The sequence below is a fragment of the Mangifera indica genome, chromosome 8 (genome assembly GCF_011075055.1).
Source record: "Mangifera indica cultivar Alphonso chromosome 8, CATAS_Mindica_2.1, whole genome shotgun sequence".
NCBI classification, from domain to species: Eukaryota; Viridiplantae; Streptophyta; class Magnoliopsida; order Sapindales; family Anacardiaceae; genus Mangifera; species Mangifera indica.
The window spans coordinates 8,797,913-8,816,986 of NC_058144.1; the positions used below are offsets into that span (position 1 = coordinate 8,797,913).

General features: G+C 34.7%; 3 protein-coding genes across 4 annotated transcripts; 2 read left to right on the plus strand and 1 right to left on the minus strand.

The window, feature by feature from the left end:
- Nucleotides 1-1,124: 1,124 nt before the first annotated feature.
- Nucleotides 1,125-4,928, minus strand: LOC123222513. Its single transcript, XM_044645334.1, has 7 exons — nt 4,473-4,928; nt 3,683-3,845; nt 3,050-3,250; nt 2,727-2,972; nt 1,998-2,145; nt 1,669-1,900; nt 1,125-1,550 (listed from the first exon to the last, which is right to left on the minus strand). Exons 1-7 carry the CDS (start codon nt 4,834-4,836, stop codon nt 1,216-1,218), a joined length of 1,689 nt encoding a protein of 562 aa, XP_044501269.1. The 5' UTR covers nt 4,837-4,928; the 3' UTR covers nt 1,125-1,215.
- A 3,688-nt stretch (nt 4,929-8,616) lies between these two features.
- Nucleotides 8,617-10,723, plus strand: LOC123223508 (exocyst complex component EXO70B1-like). Its single transcript, XM_044646670.1, has one exon. It carries the CDS (start codon nt 8,617-8,619, stop codon nt 10,645-10,647), a length of 2,031 nt encoding a protein of 676 aa, XP_044502605.1. The 3' UTR covers nt 10,648-10,723.
- A 780-nt stretch (nt 10,724-11,503) lies between these two features.
- LOC123223911 (regulation of nuclear pre-mRNA domain-containing protein 1B) lies at nt 11,504-18,689 on the plus strand. Of its 2 annotated transcripts, none has more exons than XM_044647380.1 (8): nt 11,504-11,811; nt 13,141-13,277; nt 13,757-14,004; nt 14,863-14,982; nt 15,099-15,255; nt 16,793-16,932; nt 17,022-17,057; nt 17,668-18,689. In XM_044647380.1, exons 2-8 carry the CDS (start codon nt 13,202-13,204, stop codon nt 18,457-18,459), a joined length of 1,569 nt encoding a protein of 522 aa, XP_044503315.1. In that variant the 5' UTR covers nt 11,504-11,811; nt 13,141-13,201; the 3' UTR covers nt 18,460-18,689. The 2 variants fall into 2 exon arrangements, with proteins under 2 accessions (XP_044503315.1, XP_044503314.1); XM_044647379.1 differs by having other exon boundaries at nt 11,505-11,807.
- Nucleotides 18,690-19,074: the final 385 nt, after the last annotated feature.

Here is a 19,074-nt window from a genome sequence, read left to right on the forward strand (position 1 = left end):
TAAAATAAACAAATTTAGCTTATTGTGTTTTTCTTTAGTACCAATCAGGAAGCCTCAAACAGCCTACTTCATGTTAACGGCCTTTTCAAACCAAGTAAAAGTAAACACTAAACAAGCAATCAAATACTTGCAAGCTAATTCAAACCAATTTTTCCTCAAAGTTAAATCTTACTCCAAACTAATTCTTTTGACATCGATACACCCATAAAATGTAAAAATAAGAATGGGGTTGATAATTTTTTATATTCAAATAGAATATTATTATATACAAAAATAGTTTTATGATATTATATGACTGAATAGTTTAAAATTATAGATAAAATAATAATTAATTATATGATAATACATCTTTATTTGTATACATAATTTTATTGATTTAAATAGTTTTCCCAATTGACAATTTTTCAAATTAAAAGAATTGAAGAAAATAACTAATCAACCCTTTAAAAGTTTGACACATTAAATTTGATTGCAAACAAGTCCAAAAAGTATGAGAACCGTTTGATTCAAGCTCAGCTCAATGCAACAACATAGGGCTTAAGATTTTTGGTTGACTTTAACTCAAGTTCGGGGGTAAAAGTAAAAACTCGAACTCTCAAAAATTATATTTCAACATTATAACTTATATATTTATCAATTATTTTAATATTTAAAATCAAATAATAAAATTTTATAAATATGAGTACAATATTATAAACTTTAGAGGGTTCATTAATATTATTCTTGAGTCAAACTACAAGCTCGTGAACTTATACTCACATATAATACTCAAGCTATTTGAACTTAACAATAATTAAACCAACTTTGACTCAAACCAACTGGTGACTCAACTTATTTGCAACTTTACCTGTAACATATGTATATAGATAGTCCAAAAATTTCGACCAAGAAATATTGCCCCGCGAGTGAGGGTAAATTGGACCATGGTCCATGCCCATCTAAAGGCAACGAATGGAGCAGAATTAAACCTAACATTGTAATGGTAGCCATTAAAGAATTCCACCAAAAAGTAAAATTTTCTGACAAATTTTAACAATAGCAATCTGCATCGATATCACCCAGTGGCTAAAGCCCTTTTGAGCTGTATCCGTTACTTCTATTGAAAAGATGGAGAAAAAGCAAGCTGAGAGAACATCAATGATCTGCATATTGGTAAATTTTCTCGAAATTTTGAGCGACTATTGCTAGACAAAAGAGCAACCTCCAAAGAGGCAACTAAATGATTGTAACAGTTTTCAAACTATTTTTCTTAGAACTACAGAAAGACTGAAGCTTAGTATCATCTATTGTTCCCATACCGGACAGTTGGACACCGTATGCTGCCAGCCTCTGAATATCTCTAGGGTGTGGGGATTGCCAGAGGCCATCCCACCATGCTGGAGGAAGTAGTGGTGTGAATGCACATTGATGGGACTGGTTATGACAACTCAATGGCCCTGCAAATCTGTTCCAAACATGTCCCCAACCAGTCTGAAATCTCAATCCTTCTCTCAACAAATTACTCTGGAAACTGCTATAGACTAAGAAACTTAAACCAGTTGAATTATCATCTGAAAAAAAATACAGAGAGATTAAGATAGTTCAATGCCAATCCACGAAAAGGAATGACACAGTAAGTATGCATTAAGCAATGAATTAAGATAATAGAATGCAAGGGCATAGAAGTACCAAGACTGTTTGCTGCAGCGAGTGCTGCAATCAACTGAGCATAAGTAGTCCCAACTCGCCTGAAAGCTCCATAAACAACAGCATGTTTTGCACGTGCTGCAAGAAAGAAGTCCACAAATGCAACCCATCGAGGTGCAGGGCCCCAATCCTTCGCCCTAAATTCTAAACCGTCCATTCTATTGACATCATGAGAGATACTTCCTCTGAAACGTTTATAGTCAAAGTGAAAAACCTGGGAAAAGAGCAATTGGATTAGAATCAGACAAAATTTTGTATCTTTACATTTGAAGCTTTTATGATGAAAGATGATTCATGGCAGTGTAAATTACCTCTGCAAATTCACTTATATTAGGCGCTATACTTTGTGGAAAGGAGGGGGTATCTGACACTAAAACTATCTTAGGTCTTGATGTCTGGTGAAGACTGTCCACCACTTTTCTAATACACTTCAATGCTGCTTGTAAAACTCTCACAGACCTGAAATATTAGAAAATAGAAACAAGAATATGTATCATTAATCAGTAGAAGTTTACCCTACGAGAACACTTAGACATTTCATGGCCATCTTACCTATCTGTAGGTAAAAAACCATACAAAAAAAGATCTTCAAATGACGTGCAGGAAAATTTTAGATCTTGAGATTGATGGGGTTTTAAATATTCCATTTGAATTTGAGAATCCAGCTTTTCTTCAATAAGATCAAAGTGGAAGATACGTCTTCCATTATGTTAAGGAAATTCTACAGCACAAAGGGCTCCTACTTCACGGTACTTCTTAGTAAACCTTAAAGATGCACAGGAAATTTGGTGGCAAATTCAGTTGGGATTTTAAAATGATGAAATTTATAACAAGTCCTTGGTGCGGTTATGAAACAAATTTACCCATTGTTCTCACGGAAAGTACCTATAGTATGGATTTATAGTGTTCTATAGTTTTTCTTGATAATAGTTATCACTCTAATCCAAACATAAATTGACAGAAGAAACACAATCTTAATTGAATTATAGAATTATTACTTGTCTCCCTCAAGGGACTGACAAAATTTTAAATTTCAATACCTATTTGTAAGCATCCGCATATGCAATGAAACATCAGGTTCCACCCCATTATTGAGAACCCAATTGACAGCTTCCTTAACATCTTCTGACGGGGATATCAGCACCCTCATTAGCTCACCAAAGACATTTGGTCGGGCTTGGAGAGAATCTGAATGACCAAATAAATCAGAAGCTGCCATCCTCATCTCAGGGTGTACATTCTTCAAGAAGAATTGAGCCGCCACAGCATCTGTTGTGCCTAGAAACCTGCATCCTGAAGTTAGTCATCAAGCAAGGACACCTGAGACAAGCTAAAACTGATATCAAGGCTGTTCTCACTTTACCAAATAATAGGCTGCTCCCATTTCCTCCAGTTGCTACATAAGACATTTGTTTGTGCTGGCTTCTCAAAATCATCAATCCTCATAACCAGATGTCTTCCAAACTTCTTCACACAACCATTATGTCTCCAAAGATGCTTGACTTCTTCCAAGGTAAAGGAAATGTTGGAATAAGAAATGTAATCCCCAAATGGATATTTACCCCTGAATTAGATAAATTGAAAAAATAATCAGCAAGAGAAAAGAATCTCATAACATAAATACAATTCCAAACTCTATTAGACTTTTATAACATGTCAGGCCTAGGCGCCAAAAGCTATTCTTAGTGTTATAAGCCGTTGACAGAGCTTTAAAAAGCATTTAAATGAAATGCTAGAAGCATTTAAATGGAATACTCTCTAAGTCTTTTAAGCGTTGCTTCCAATCAAAACATTTCAGAAGCATCTAAATAATGGAAGTTGAGAAGTTTAAATAATATCTTTAGTGCCTATATCACACCACTACCAAGACATAACACAACCTTTGAAACAACACACAAATATGATAACTGACAGCCTCAGATTACAGAAATCACTATTATCAAAGATGAACATGTTTGATATGATAACAGAAAGGCTTGAGAAGGAACCAATATGCCTGGTTTGCCCAATTATTAGGGACCGGTTCAACATCACACTGAGTGCTGCACCCGTTAAGACCTTGTACATTTCATTTCCAAAGCCAGCTTCTGATGACTTCCCCATCACAAACCCATGTCTGCAGAACTGCTCTGGTGGAAGACCACGGACTCTTGAAGCCCCTGCAGTAGGATACCAACATGTGAGCTTCTCACAACTGTTTTTCAAGCAATAATAGACTGACTATAAATTAACTATTTTATAATGTCTAAACAAATTGGGTAGGTTAACAAATTTTCAATGCCAAATAAAAGGTACTCAGCAGAAATCCTTGAATGTTAAAGCCTAAAAACTTCCGTTCAGACTCTCAAACTATAAATTTTTACTTTAGACAAAAATGTCATACAAGATCTTTTACTTATTTTAACAATTCAGTGACTAAGCTTTTGCCACATAATAGTGGATTTAACATTACCGAAATGATGTTTTAATTAACCAAAATTTCACATGAAACATCACACACTCTTCGTGTCACAAGTCATGTTCTATTACAAGTGTGATACAGAAAAATCTTCTCTAGCATGCATCTTCTTAGCATGATCCTTTAATTTACAATCAGTTTCACGTACACCTCAAATTCACCACGTAAGAAGCTGCAACTTTTACTTTCAAAGTCTTTTAGCATAAAGAATCTGAAGCACGCAAATCTCAGCTCAATCATATTCTAGCTCGTATAAACGAACATCAAGAAAAAAAAAAACAAATCTAACAACAACAAAAAAAATTGTAGTAGCAGCTAGTAGAAGTACCATTTAAAAGGAAGTGATTTTGAATGAGTTTTCTAACTCTAAGACTTTCTTCCCAGACATCACCCTTAAAAACTTCGCCCATTTCTTCCACCGTGGCACACCGCTTCGAACTTGAACGTGAAGTCGAATTCGAAGTTTCAACTGTTATATTTTCGGCCTTCGTTTCTCGAGAAACCGGAGTATAAATGACGTCGGCTGGTTTTTTATGAAACTCATCAACAGCAAGGGTGGAAGGAGCAAGCGATGTGAGTGCAAACATAATAATCAAAAGCATCAACAGGCCAACGCCAGTGGCAAGAATAGATAAAACGGCGATGATTAGTCGTGCCGACAGTCGTCTCCGCCTTGATCCACGGTGCCTCATAATTTGAAAGTTGTAAGTGTGCGATGGGTATGGTGTAGCTCTGTGATGGTTATTAGATCTGGAAGGGGTAGCGTCAGAGTTGGTCAATAATTATATTGATTTGCCTCTTCCTCCCTCCCTTTTTTATTTATTTATTATATATATAAATAAATATATATAAACATATAATACCAAATAATTTAATAATTTTAAATTAAAATAAAATAATATTTAATTATATAATAATATATTATATATATTTATATACATAATATTACATTTTTTATTTTTTATAAAGATAAATCTTATTTGAGTTAAATTATTACTTTTAAGATCAAATTAATCGTATTAAATAAGATAAATTCTAATTTAATGATAGATTTTATAATCGTTAAATCATTTAAGTTAAAATTTTAATCCTAATACATTACCCAAAAAGTGATGTGGGCTGATTAACCTAAGTTTTTACTAACAATCAATTCCGAAAAATTAGCATCAAAGGAAAAATATTGTATTTACTTATTTTTAGATAAATTAAATAATTAAATCATTCCGTTCTATACAATAAAATGCATTAATTTTATGAATAAGTTAAAAATTTTTAAGAAATGCAGTATTATTCAATTTTAAACATATAATAAAAAAATTGTATCTCAATTAAAATGAAAACTACTTCTCCACATTATTTATTTGGTCAAAGACTTGTGTTCACCTAAGTTATAGTGAAAACTTAAATTTTTACTCACAAATTTTAAAAAACTTAAAAAGTTTTATTCATTATCTATTTTTTGTTAAAATTTTTTATTAGAATTAAAAGTAAAACTCTCATTTTATAAATAATATTAAAAAATTATAAATTTTTCTTTCGAGTTTTAAAAATTAATAATTTTATACTTATTTAAATATTTTCAGTTTTGAAAAATGAGTATGCCCCCTACCCCCTACATTTAGGTGTTTTTTTTCTTTTCTTTGACCACCACTTCGTCTTCTATAATCTCCTCTTCTCACCCTTATTATCGAAATGGTTCAGTTGGCCATCATAAGAGGTCGTGTAACGTCTATTTGTCACACAACCTCTTACGACGACCACCCAAACTATTCTGACAGTGAGAGTGGGAAGAGAAAGTCACTAGAAATAGAATGATGGTCAAAGAAGATAAAAAAAACCCTAAGTATGAAGAAAATAATCACTTTTAAAACTGAAAATATTTATGTAAAAACTGTTAGTTTTCAAAACTTGACAAAAAAAATTATAATTTTTTTAATACTATTGATAAAATGATAATTTTAACCGTAATCCTAACAAAAATTGGATAAAGGGTGAGATTTTAGATTTTTGGAAATTTGAAAGTTTAAGAATTTGGAATTTCACTGTAAACCTTGGTATGAATAAGTCTTTCGGCCTTATTTGACGGACTTGTCCTTTGGATGTATCTGGATGAAACGAGCCCACTTTGGGTGCTGGCAGTCTTTTCACATATTCAGAAATGAACTGAGAGAGCCCAAGCCTGCTCCCAATGTATTCACTTTATTTCGAGGCAGAAGCAAACCCACTATTTTCCCACTAGTTAACATCTTATCATGCTCGAGCTTTAAAAACCATACGTATTGTATGCGTTTGCCGGAAAACTTTTTATTTTTAGAATAAAGACATTAGAAAAAAACAACATTCTTATTACTTTTAATATTTACAAAAATTAAATCATTTTTATCCTTAACATTTTATTAAATACATTTTAATCCCAACTTGTATTAATTATAAAAAATTAAAATAATTTTTAATTTATTGAGGACTACATTAAAATAGTTTGTTTATGACATGATTTTAAATGTAATTAAACAATTCATGTGCAACTTCCATTTAATTGTATTGAGATTGTACGATTATAGTTGAAATCGCATTGTTTAAGTGTAATTATAATTAAATTACATGGGATAATGCAATTAAACTAAAGTCCCATACAATTTGATGGGATTCCAATCATAATTTCAATTACAAATAAGTGCAATTAAGGATTTGAAATAAGTAAATAATAACTTTTTTATTTTAAAAATTAAGTGATATTTATCTTATATTATTATATATTTTATAAATTTATAAAAGTATTCTTTAACACTCATAATTATAATTTGATTTTTTTTTTAAGTAGAAAAATTATTTAAATCATACCATTTTTTGTGAGATTGATTCAATCATATTATATAGGTAAAATATTATTGATTATATTAACTCTATATTAAATGAATTAGATAAATCAATAATTTAAATTGTGATTAAAAAATTTTAAATACAATGATGACCCAAGAATTGGTAAAATTTGTAAAGTATTAAAATTTTTAAGTGGTTTTGTTGTGGGTTTGATCATTGTATCTTAAATTAATCCGTCTAACAAATACGAATAGGTCCTAAATAAAAAAAATTGACGATTTTACATATTTTAATATTATTGATAAAATAATGATTTTACTCTTAACTCTAACAGAAAATTTTAATGGTAGTTAATTCATAAATGAAACTTTGAGTTTTTTAAACCCTGTGAATGAAACTTTGAAAACACATCAAAACTTGGATTGAAATAATCTTTTGACTTTAATAAAATTGTTAGAGTATTAGAACTTTTTAATGATTGTATTGTGAGTTAGTCATTGTATTTCAAATTAACCACTCTAACAAATGCAAGTGGGTTTCGGTTAAATAAAAAAAAAGCAAAGGACTATTTCCAACCCAAGTTTAAGTGCTATCCCAAAACCGCACTCATGAGGTTTGAAAAACTCAAAATCCTATTCATCCATTAAAAATTTCAGTTATAGTTAAGATTAAAATCGTCTTTTAACAAAAAAAACTAAAATTTTATTACGTTTGCCCCCTCAGTTTGAAAATATCACAAATCTTCTGGCCTAAAGTTTGAAAAATAAAAATTCCCCCCTAGGGTTTGCAAATCATCATCAAACATAGCGAAATTGGTCATCTCCGATGGCATCGATTCTCCCTTTTGGCTTGACTCTTTTTACTGATCACTTTCCAGCCATCGGCTAAGCTTCTCTGACGAAGACGAAATTGTCTTCGTCGCTCATAGGAGGAATTAATCTTCGTTGGTGGCTAAGAGGTGATCGGTAGGGAGAGTCGACGCCACCGAAGATAGCCATCTTCGGCGCCGCTTGCAAATCCTAAGAGAAAAATTTTGATTTTTCAAACTTCATGGGGGGGGGGGGGGGGGGATTGTGATTTTCAAGCTATGAGAAGCAAACGTAATAAAACTTTAGATTTTTAAAATTTTTTATTAAATGACTATTTTATCTCTAACCATAACTGAGATTTTTAACAGATGATGTGATTTTGGGTTTTTTGAACCTTATTTTGTGTGACTTTGGGATAACACTTAAACTGGGGGGGTGAAATAGTCCTCTGGCCAAAAAAAAATATAAATACAATGATGATGTCACCATGCTTGCCACAAGCTAGAAGTTAATGGCTAGTGTTACACGTACCGAATTTTAGAACGTGGCAAGCACAAATTTCCATTGGTCAACATAACATAACAAATTCTCTCGACATTCCCTCCACTTCACCCAACGACCTTTTCAAACCCAATCAATTAAATTAATAATCTAATTAATAAAAACCACCTCAAATTATTCGATTATCAAAATCAATGCATTTAATTTTATTAAATTAAATTATCACGGATAATTCTCCTCCCTAAATGCATCTCTCTTTAATCCCTCTTTCATTTCTTTCTTTCCTTCCTCGAACCAAAATTTTCGTATTCCTTTTACAGTCTATTCTATTCATTCACAATCATGGATGATGACAAAACGGAGTCGCCCAAGGTTGAGACGACAGAGGCAAACGGGCCTGAAACTACTGCGGAGGGGAAGACACCAAAAAAGGAGGGTGATCAGGTTGGAGAAATCGAAGATACCAAACAAATACCTGAAGAAACTCCTCCTTCTGAGATCCAATATACTCTTGAAAGAGCTTCTGAAGAACTGTATAAGTTTCTCTTTAAGTTACCTACAAAAAATGATGATGAGAATAACAAAGCCTCGCCGGAGATCCCGGAGACTGTTATTGTGGAATTCTTGGATCATTTCGAGGAGCAACTTACCTGGCATGATTCGGCAATTGAAGGGAAAGGGAAAGGTTCTCATGTTCTTGAAGATGATACGTTGCTTCTGCAAGTTGTGGATAGGGTTTCGAAGCTGGCGGCGTCCATTGGTGAGCTGAAATCGGACGCTGATAAAAAACAATGCGTTTTGACGAACCGAATCGGTGCGATTAAACATAGTGTAATGTGTCTCTTAGAGGATGAATTCAGATCAATTCTTGAATACGTTCTTGATCCATCATATCCAAAAACTAAAACAAAAGATGCCAAAGGAAAGCAAGAAGAACCAGAATCTGCTGAATCCGCTCCCGCTGAGGATAATGATTCCACAAATTATTCAGGATATACACCAGAAATGCTTTCTAGCTTGACTAAAATCGCCGGCGAAATGATATCGGGCGGCTATGAATCCGAATGCGTCGAGATTTTCATGATTTCAAGAAGAATCGCGTTTGAAGATAACTTGAATCATATAGGTTTTCAGAAGTTCAGCATCGATGATGCGCACAAGATGAGTTGGGAAAACTTAGAGGGAGAAATCACCACGTGGATCTCCACCTTCTTGGAATGTGCCACGGTGTACTTCCCCTGTGAGAAAAAGCTGGCTGATGTCGTATTCACGGACTACCCGATGATCTCGTCCAGCGTGTTCAGCAACTTTACACGCGGCGCGATGCTTCAGTTTCTCTATTTTGCTGAAGCTGTTGCAATCACCAAACAGTCGTCGGAAAAATTGTTTAAGATTCTCGATATGTATGAAGCTCTGCGGGATAAAACGGCTGCGTTGGAGAATCTGTATCCGCGTGAATGGTTGAACGAGATCAAGACGGAGACGGCCACCGCTAGAACGAGGCTTGGAGAGGCCGCAATTGGAGTTTTTTGTGATCTCGAGAATTCGATAAAATCCGATACAGGGAAGACGCCGGTGCCCGGTGGCGCCGTTCACCCTTTGACTAGCTACACAATGAATTATTTGAAGTATGCGTGTGAGTATAAAAACACCTTAGAGCAAATTTTTAGGGAGCATGGGAAGATTGAGAGATCCGATTCGAGTATAAGAACGGATTTTGAAGCTAGCGAGGTAGATCAGAATTTAAGAAACAACAATAATAGTAACAGTAATAGCAATAATAATGAAGAAAACAATCCGTCTCCGTTTTCGAATCAACTGGTGAGAGTGATGGATATGTTGGACGCCAATCTGGAGGGGAGATCAAAGTTATATAACAACGTACCATTAAGCAGCATTTTCATGATGAACAACGGACGATACATTTTGCAGAAGATCAAAGGGTCAACGGAGATGCATGAGGCGATGGGGAACACGTGGTGCCGCAAGAAGTCATCCGATTTAAGAAATTATCACAAGATTTATCAGAGGGAGACGTGGGGTAGGCTTTTAGGTTGTTTAAGGCTTGAAGGATTGATGATAAAAGGGAAGGTGGCGAAGCCGGTGTTGAAAGAGAGGTTTAAGAACTTCAACGCAATGTTTGAAGAAATTCACCGGATTCAGACCTCGTGGGTGGTCAAAGACGAACAGCTTCAGTCGGAGCTTAGGGTTTCGATATCGGCACTCGTTATTCCTGCTTACAGATCATTTGTAGGAAGGTTTTCACAGTACCTGGATCCAGGAAGGCAAACGGAGAAATATATCAAGTTTCAACCAGAAGACATAGAGAATTATATTGACGAGTTATTTGATGGTGGTAAGAAGAAACCATAATTTCACTATGTATGGAAGATAAAACAAAACCACGAGCCCCAGAAATGATGACGGAGAAGAAGAAAAATTAATTAAGGTTGCAAAACTGTTTCTATTTTTCAAGGTGATCGGTGAAGTGAAGTTGCTGCTTCTATTTGTAGAAGCAAGAAGGTTGAGTGGATTAGAGAAAATATACTTTTGTTTTTGGTATCTAATATTGCAGTCCTTCATGGGAGTCGATTCAAGTTGACTTGGAGGCAAAAATAGCTAGGCATTTTTTGAAATTTGTTTTTCTTGTAATTTTTTTCTTGTTCTTTCTTCTTATTTTATGTAATGAGCAACATCATGACGATGATTCCAATTGCATTTTATCTTATTTACACGTGTAATTGATTAATCTAGAGTTACTGGAAAAACTGAGATTATTAAGGCGATTAGTGAAATTAAGAAAAAAAATCTTGCATTGCAGTTCTGTAATTGCTCTATTATCCAATGAATAAATGCCAGCATGATTATGCTTTTTGGTATTTAAAATAAATATACATCAGTTTCAATCTTTATGACGTCATAAAGTCAAGACTCAAGAGATAGTTGTAAAATACAATAATTATTTTACTTTAATTAAAATGAGAATTTATTAAATAATAGATCCTATAAAAATAAATAAATCATATTAATTTTGTAATTTTTGTGAAACTTATTTAAAAGGATCAATTTGAGCTTTAAAATGAAAATTTATCCTCAAAGATTTATTTGAACAACGACGTCGTTCCGTAGCTAGATTCTGTCTGTCTCCGTCTGACCTGAGCGAGACGTGTCGTTCATGACGCAATCCAATACAAAAAGGGCAACATTGGAACTAAAAAAAATTTCACATCTCAACACCGTACTCCAATCAAAGACGAGAGCAAAAGGCTAACCCAGACAACTCTGTTACTGTTCCCCTCTCTTTCTCTCACCTGCCTTTCAAAAATAACACAAACTCATTAGAAACTGTCCTGTTGGGACTCCGATTCTGACAAATCCTATTCCTACAGTTATCTAAACTCCACGTAACCTTTAAAATCCTCTTGAAAAACCCCTAATTTCCTCCATATCCGCCCCTCATAGTGAACGAATTAGAGCTGCCTCGTCTCACCGGCCGCTGATTCTCGCGTGCCTCAACCGCATGCCTTTTCTTTGTTGGTTAATTCTGCAACTTATCTTAACTGTTTTGGTTTAGTTTTTCTTTGTATAACATGGTTTGGCCTTCGATGTAAATTTTATGCTCGTAATTCACTAGAGAAAGCTTGCCTTTTTTTTTGGTATGTTTTGTGTTTGTAGTTGTTTAATTATTCGTATTGCGTGCTATTTTGTTTGTTTATGACTTGTTTTCCAGTAGCATTTACAGCTTACTGCTTTTGTTTTATGTATTTTGTGTTATGAATTTTCATTACCTTAATGTTGACACTTAAATTCCTTTCTTATAATGTACGGTGTAACGAATATCATAGCTTAATTGCAGTACGGTGTAAGAATTTCTAGGGTTTTAGAACAAGATTAGGTTAATTGCAGTACGGTGTAACGGATATCATAGCTTAACTGTAACTGCTATGATAATCTTCTTAGATTGTCAATTAGCTTTTTGAAGTTTTAGTATTATTAAGATGACGGGCATGTCCTCAAATTTTCACTCTTAGTGTGTATATTACAAGTGTTTGACGTTAATTTTATCTAAATTTTTTAGAACTTAGATGAACAATTATGTCATTCTCAAAGAAATAACTTTTTTCTTTTTAACAATTAATTTGTGTTGGACTAACATTTGATCACCAGAGTAATGGCTTAAAAACAAAGTTTTAAGTTCTTCCCACAGTTGCTGTTTTGAGTCTTTGAGTATCTCGTATGCCATGTGTCATATTCACTTTTATGTGAACTATTTTCGGGGAATGTGCATTATGTTGACACATGTTTTGATTTAGTCATTAAAGTTTTCCCAACACGGCAATGTTTCATCTCATATCACAGAGACCCCTTTTTGGAAAAGGGTGCAAGACTTCTTTACAATCATTTTCATTCATTGTTAAACTCATTTAACTTTGATTCTTTATCTCGGCAAGGAAAACACTTTCAACTTGTCTTTTTTTCGGTTGCCTCAGTTATTAAGGCTTGGAGTTTTATTTTAGCCCCATATAAAATTGCTTTCAACAACTAGTATGTTTAGGAAATCACAAGGAGGCCTAGACAGGTTAAAAGAATGTTACCTTGACGTATAATGTAGTGTCCTACATGGAATTTCACTTAGTGGTTGATGATGGGATACATTTTGCCTTTTAAGTAATTAGATAATGTATGCTTTGTGTTATGAATTTTCATTACCTTAATGTTGACACTTAAATTCCTTTCTTATAATGGAAAAGTGTGGAGTTCTTTCTTTATCACTTTGGAATTGTGAAGATACTTTCACATTAGCATAATTGTACTTGTACATCTTCTAAAGGTAATTTTTCCTTTCATTTATCTTCTCTTTTGAAGGTTTGTTCACTTTTGAAGATCAGTTTTTGCTCCAATAATTTGATATTACGCTATCAAGGAGATGGGCAGTACGTTTAATCCTCAGATATTAGTGGAAAAGCTAGCCAAGCTTAACAACTCACAGACAAGCATAGAGAGTATCCTCTTGATTTTGACTGTGGATGATTTTCCTTTTTCCTGTTGTTGTTTATGTTCATATATTTTTGGTACCATCAGGCTGGCTGCCTTTTTGCGTATGGTGGGATCAGCAGTATGTTTGTAGAGTTCAATTGGTTCTAAGTTCAGTTGTAGCCACAATACATCTTGATTGGGTGTTTAAATGTATAATTTATCTTAGTTTGGTTTTTTAATCCACTTTCCAATTTCTTCCTTTTTAGGTCTGATATATTTTTTACCTAACTTCCTCAAACTGAAAATTTAATTGCTTTGCTCTCTGTTTGAGGATTGTTTTCACTGGATTCTCATTTAGGTGCTTCAATACCTTTTTTCTTTCCCAGTTTATTTTTTAAGACAAGCCAACATTGTAAATATTAAGTTGAACATACATTTTCTATTTATTTTTTTTCTTCAACAATTCTATAATTAATTGGTTGTTTCTATCCTTAACACAATTCAGCTTTATCACATTGGTGCATTTTTCATATGAATAAGGCCAAGCAAGTTGTAGAAACATGGGACAGACAATTTCATTGCTCTCCATGTGAGCAGAGATTGGCGTTTCTGTATCTTGCAAATGACATCTTGCAGAATAGTAGGAGAAAAGGTTCTGAATTTGTTGGTGAATTTTGGAAGGTTCTTCCAGACGCTCTTCGTGATGTGATGGATAATGGAGACGAGTTTGGAAGAAATGCTGCTCGACGGCTGGTATTTTCGTTTTAACATTGCCTTTCCTACTTATTTAGCTAAATCAGATATATTGAGCTATGAGTCTTATATCCTGTTTTCATGTTGACAAATTTCTTTGAAGATATTCCTTGGAAAGCTAGATCCCTAAGGGTGATAGTTTATGTATCAGTAAAGCAAAGCTTATCTAAATGAAAGTGACTTTTTGCATCCCTATGAATTCTCTCAAGTTTGTATTTAGCAAGTTCTAGGGATTTTCATAATACATAATGGGTTACTGGGAAAATCAAGGAAAAGAGCAGTAAACAAACTTTTAAGGTCTCTTCCATCTTATCTGGAATATGATCAACTACCAGTTTGTGGTATACAAGAGACATCCTAAAAAAAGTAACGGAAAAGGATGTGAATCTGGAGACAGTTACCTAAACTTTAAAATATTAAGAAATTCCTGAAAGGACCACCTCAAAAGTTTTGAAAGCAGTGGATTGACCCTGCATTATTCTTGCAAGAATAAATTCCTCAGAACTCTTGCCTTCAAATTTCTACTAAAATTCAATCTCATTAAGCAGTCCTCAAACACTTAATATTTTATAACAAACATAAAGATGATATTGTCAATATTCTGATGGAGAGAAACAGGATTGCGCCTGGTCTTTTATGTTTTTCGTATTTTGCTGCTTTGGTTAGCCTATTATTTTAGAAGCTTCTTGATTGTTTTCCTCCTTTATGTGGAAATTGCAATCATAGCACCGCTGAAACTATTTATATATATATGTTTTCTACTAGCTTGGTATTATATTCAATTCCTTATATTGGTTAAGTTGGACATTAGCATCTGCATTATTATAACTCATGTTGATGTTTTTGCTATATGTGCAGATTAATATTTGGGAGGAGAGGAAAGTCTTTGGTTCACGAGGGCAGATTCTGAAGGAAGAGCTTGTGGGAAGGCACCTTGAAAATTACAACAGAAATGGGAAGCATCAGAGCTTGAAACTGGTAATCCTTGTCTTCTTTCTGACTGAATGCTGACATGATATCTGCATATTCCTTTTTTTTTTTGGGGTTTAGAATTAGAAGTTAATACCATCTCTCATCTTCTTTCTTATAAGCAGAAGCAGCCTCTTGGAAATACAGTGGACAAGATAATCTCAGGTTATCAAGCTGTTAATGGCAGCCAAATTGATGAAGATGTTGTATTGAACAAATGTAGGAATGCTATGAGCTCTATTGGGAAAGTAGAGAGGGAAATCGGTGGTGATATCCATTCAGGTATTCCACATTTGCTTTCTTTATATAGCTGTCATATTGGGCTAGATTCGAGCCGAGCCCATTCGAGCTCGAGCTCAATTCGATCAAGCTCGAAATGAGCTAGCCCTAAGCCAGCTCAAGCCAATGTTTTCGAGCTCGAGCTTAATTGTCAAAGTTTATAAATTAAAATTTTTGATACAAAACGATATCGTTTTGATCAATATGTTGTTAAAACGATGTCGTTTTAATACTGAATACTCGAATTCAAAACGAGTTAAGCGGAACTCAAGCTGAGTTCGAGCTCAAGCATAACGAGCTTGAGCTCTATTATTATTAAGTCTCGAATCTAGCCCTAGCGTCATGAATACACTTGTTAATATTTGATTGTATAATCAATTTGTGGAATAAATATAATATGAACCTTGAGAGAATCATATTTCAAAAGCTAGTTATTGAAATTAAAAAGCCTAAGGGCATATAAATCCTGCATCAAAACTTCATACTTTTCGATGTGGAATCCACGTTTCATACCTTGTACTTGAGATTTTAACATACCATCATGTTTCACAGCCCTTGTGCCCACACGGACTGGCTGTGCGCTAGCTCCTTACTAGTGCAGGACAAACACTGTAATATCAACGTCACCACTTGTGTTGCATGGTTTCAACTGAGAGATATGATAGTGACTCTGATATCAAATGATATGAACTTTGAGGGAACTATACTTTAAAAACAAACTGTTGAGATTGGAGAGCCTAAAGCCAAATGAACCTCACACCAGAAACTTATACTTTCTTATGTGCGATTCATGTCTCCTACCTTGTATCTGGGATTCTAATAGAACAATATTCAGTTACTGTGTCTTATTGCATAGGCTGTGCATTTGTGTTGTATTTCAACTACACATATTTTCAAGTGGCAATTCTAGGCTTGTAAGAATAGATGCTACTCTTAGCTAAGTCAAAGTTTGTTGAGGCCACTTTTGTGCTGTTACCATATTACGGTCTGCAATGCAGGGAGTCTTTGTTCTTAAAGATGGAAATAAGAGGTTTGGAGTATTTCCAGCCAGTTACTGTCTTATTGCATGGTTGCATTTGTATTGTGTTATGAACCAAGCATAATATCATTAAGTGGCTTTTTTTTTTTTTTTTGAGTCCGGAGTTTACTCAGGAGTCAAGCCTAAGTTTGTTGGATCCATTTTTATACCCATCTGCAATAAGAAAAAAGAATAACATCTTCATTTTGACAAGATGGAAAAAAAAGTTTAGGATTATTGCCTGCATAGTAATTTTCCTCATCTTGAACTTACATTACCTTGGATGGATGTGGTGAGGAGCAGAAAATTGATTAGCTAATAGACCTGTCTCTCTCTCCAGTAACATTGAGATTATAAATTTTAGTTAAATATTGCACCTTCACCTGGAAAATGGATGTCACAGAAAGAAAATCCTTTTTGCATTTCAGTTGGTTCAGATAGTGCATTTTGCATTGAGTTTTTGAACCGTTCACATCTTTCTGGACGGTTATTTTTTCCCTAAATCATCCCTATTTTGAACAGGACAATTGCATGGATCTTCATTGTTGGAAGAGTTGCAGGGTCAGCATGCTACATTGAGGGACTGCATTGAACAATTAACAACAGTCGAGTCAGTCAGAGCAAATCTTGTGAGTCAATTGAGGGAGGCTGTTCAGGAACAGGTTGGGTAGCCAGATTATTCTGTTTTTAAAATGTATTTTTTGTAACTTGTGTTTGCATGTAAAGCTGACTTGCCTTCTCTGATTTTAAGGAATCGAAGCTGGCTCACATCCGTAATGAGTTACAGGTTTGACACTGCAACCTATCCTATGTCTATGGAATATTACCTAACTCTCTTAATGCATAATTGTTTGCACGTGCTTTGATTTAGAGAAAAGCCTTGGAATTGATTAATGCCATGCTTCCCAAGTTCATATCTCAAGTGATGTAACACTGATAAATGATGACTTTCCCTTTGCCCCTAATCCATTATCATTTCTCCGCCATTAATTAATGCCGTATCACTCTTGTGATACAAAAGTTAGGGCATAGACTTGGGGATTGGTTATTATTCTTTAACTTTAATTCTTTAAATTAATTTAGCTCTGTAAAATTTGTCTTACTTATTTGGGCGGGAGACATCTGCTGTACAATAAATTTTTTTGATTTTCTTCATATATACTTCAGTAGGTTAAAGGAACCTGTTTGAGTGATAATTCTTTGACGTGTTCTTGTAAGCTTTGAAGCTTATATTTTGATTGTGGGGATGTTGGGAACGTGATGTCTTCCCTTCTGTATCTGAAAATTTTAAAACTTTGTAATTTGGCATTTCTGGCTTTGAAATCCTTGGAATGTAATGGCTTCATTTGCAGAATTCTAAGCATGTGGATTAATCCTAATTTTGTTTGCCCTTCCAGGTTGCACAATCCCAGTCAGATCAGGTCTCCCGGCAGTTACTAGATTACGATAATGTGCCTATGCTAGCTGAGCAGAACTCAAAGGAAGCTCATACTTCAATGGCACCTCCAAGCTTTATGTCTGGAGACAGAGAAAAGTCAGCTCCTGTAATGTACACTCGACAGGTATCTTTTCCCGAAAAATCTGGTCATATTGAGGAGGACCCTCGGAAGTCTGCAGCTGCTGCAGTGGCAGCAAAGCTAACTGCTTCGACATCCTCTGCCCAGATGCTCTCTTATGTCCTCTCCTCTTTGGCATCTGAGGGTGTCATTGTTAATTCAAGTAATGAACCCTCAGGTGATTTTCCTTCAGAGAAGAGGCCTAAGATTGAGAATGAGCAATCTTACTTGCCATCACAGAACCCCGAGCAGCCTCCAGTTCCTTCTTTCCCACACCCTGAATCTCTGCAACGTAATATAACGACCACAACTCAACATTTAACTACAAATGACCTGCCACCTCCTCCACCATCTTCTCCTCCACCAATGCCTCCACTACCACCTCTGCCACCATATCAGATGCCCCAGTTCATTCAAAACACAGCAGCTATGACTAGTGCCCCATACAGCTATAACATGAGCCAACTGCCACCACCTACCATGCCCAGTTATCCAGGAGTTGCAGCTCCAATGACAGGCATGCCTCCTTTTGCAGCACCTTCAACGCATCCTTATCAGAGTTTTCAAGGGTCGGATGGTAATTTCTATAGCCAGCCATCATCAGTGCCAATGGCACCAATTTCTCGTCAGTAGGATGTCAGCTGATAGATATTGCTGGGCAACAGACGGCATCTCTTCTCCATAGCTTGTGAAGCGAGTGTTGTGAGCTTGGCATTAGAAACCCAAATGTTTGTGTCTGTTATTATACAAACTAATTTAGAATTGCATAAAGTGTTGTTTGTAAATTTTGAATTGGTTTTAGATCTGATGCTACCAAAGAATCCATTACATTGTTGAATTGAGAAAAGGAATTACTCATCTTTAGACCCTCTGTGTTTAATGAATTATATTGAATAAAGTAAATTATAAATTTAATAACTGATTTTATAATTATTAAATTATATCGATAGATATATAATTTTAATATATAATTTTCTGTTTTACTACCTAAGCCGGCCTTAGGGGTAAGTTTGGTTTGTTTAATAAACCTCTTACCTTAAAATTTCCCTGACATCGTTTCAGAGCAACTGTAGGTTAGCCGAACATTTTTGTGAGTGTTCTGGTATTAAAATTCTGGCGTCCAGACAGAAACACGGCGACATTACGTAGACATTCCTCAAACGACAGCGTCGAAACACAAGAAGAAACAAAAGCACCGTCAGATCGCATTAGCCATACACCATCCAGATTATTTATTATTATTTTTTT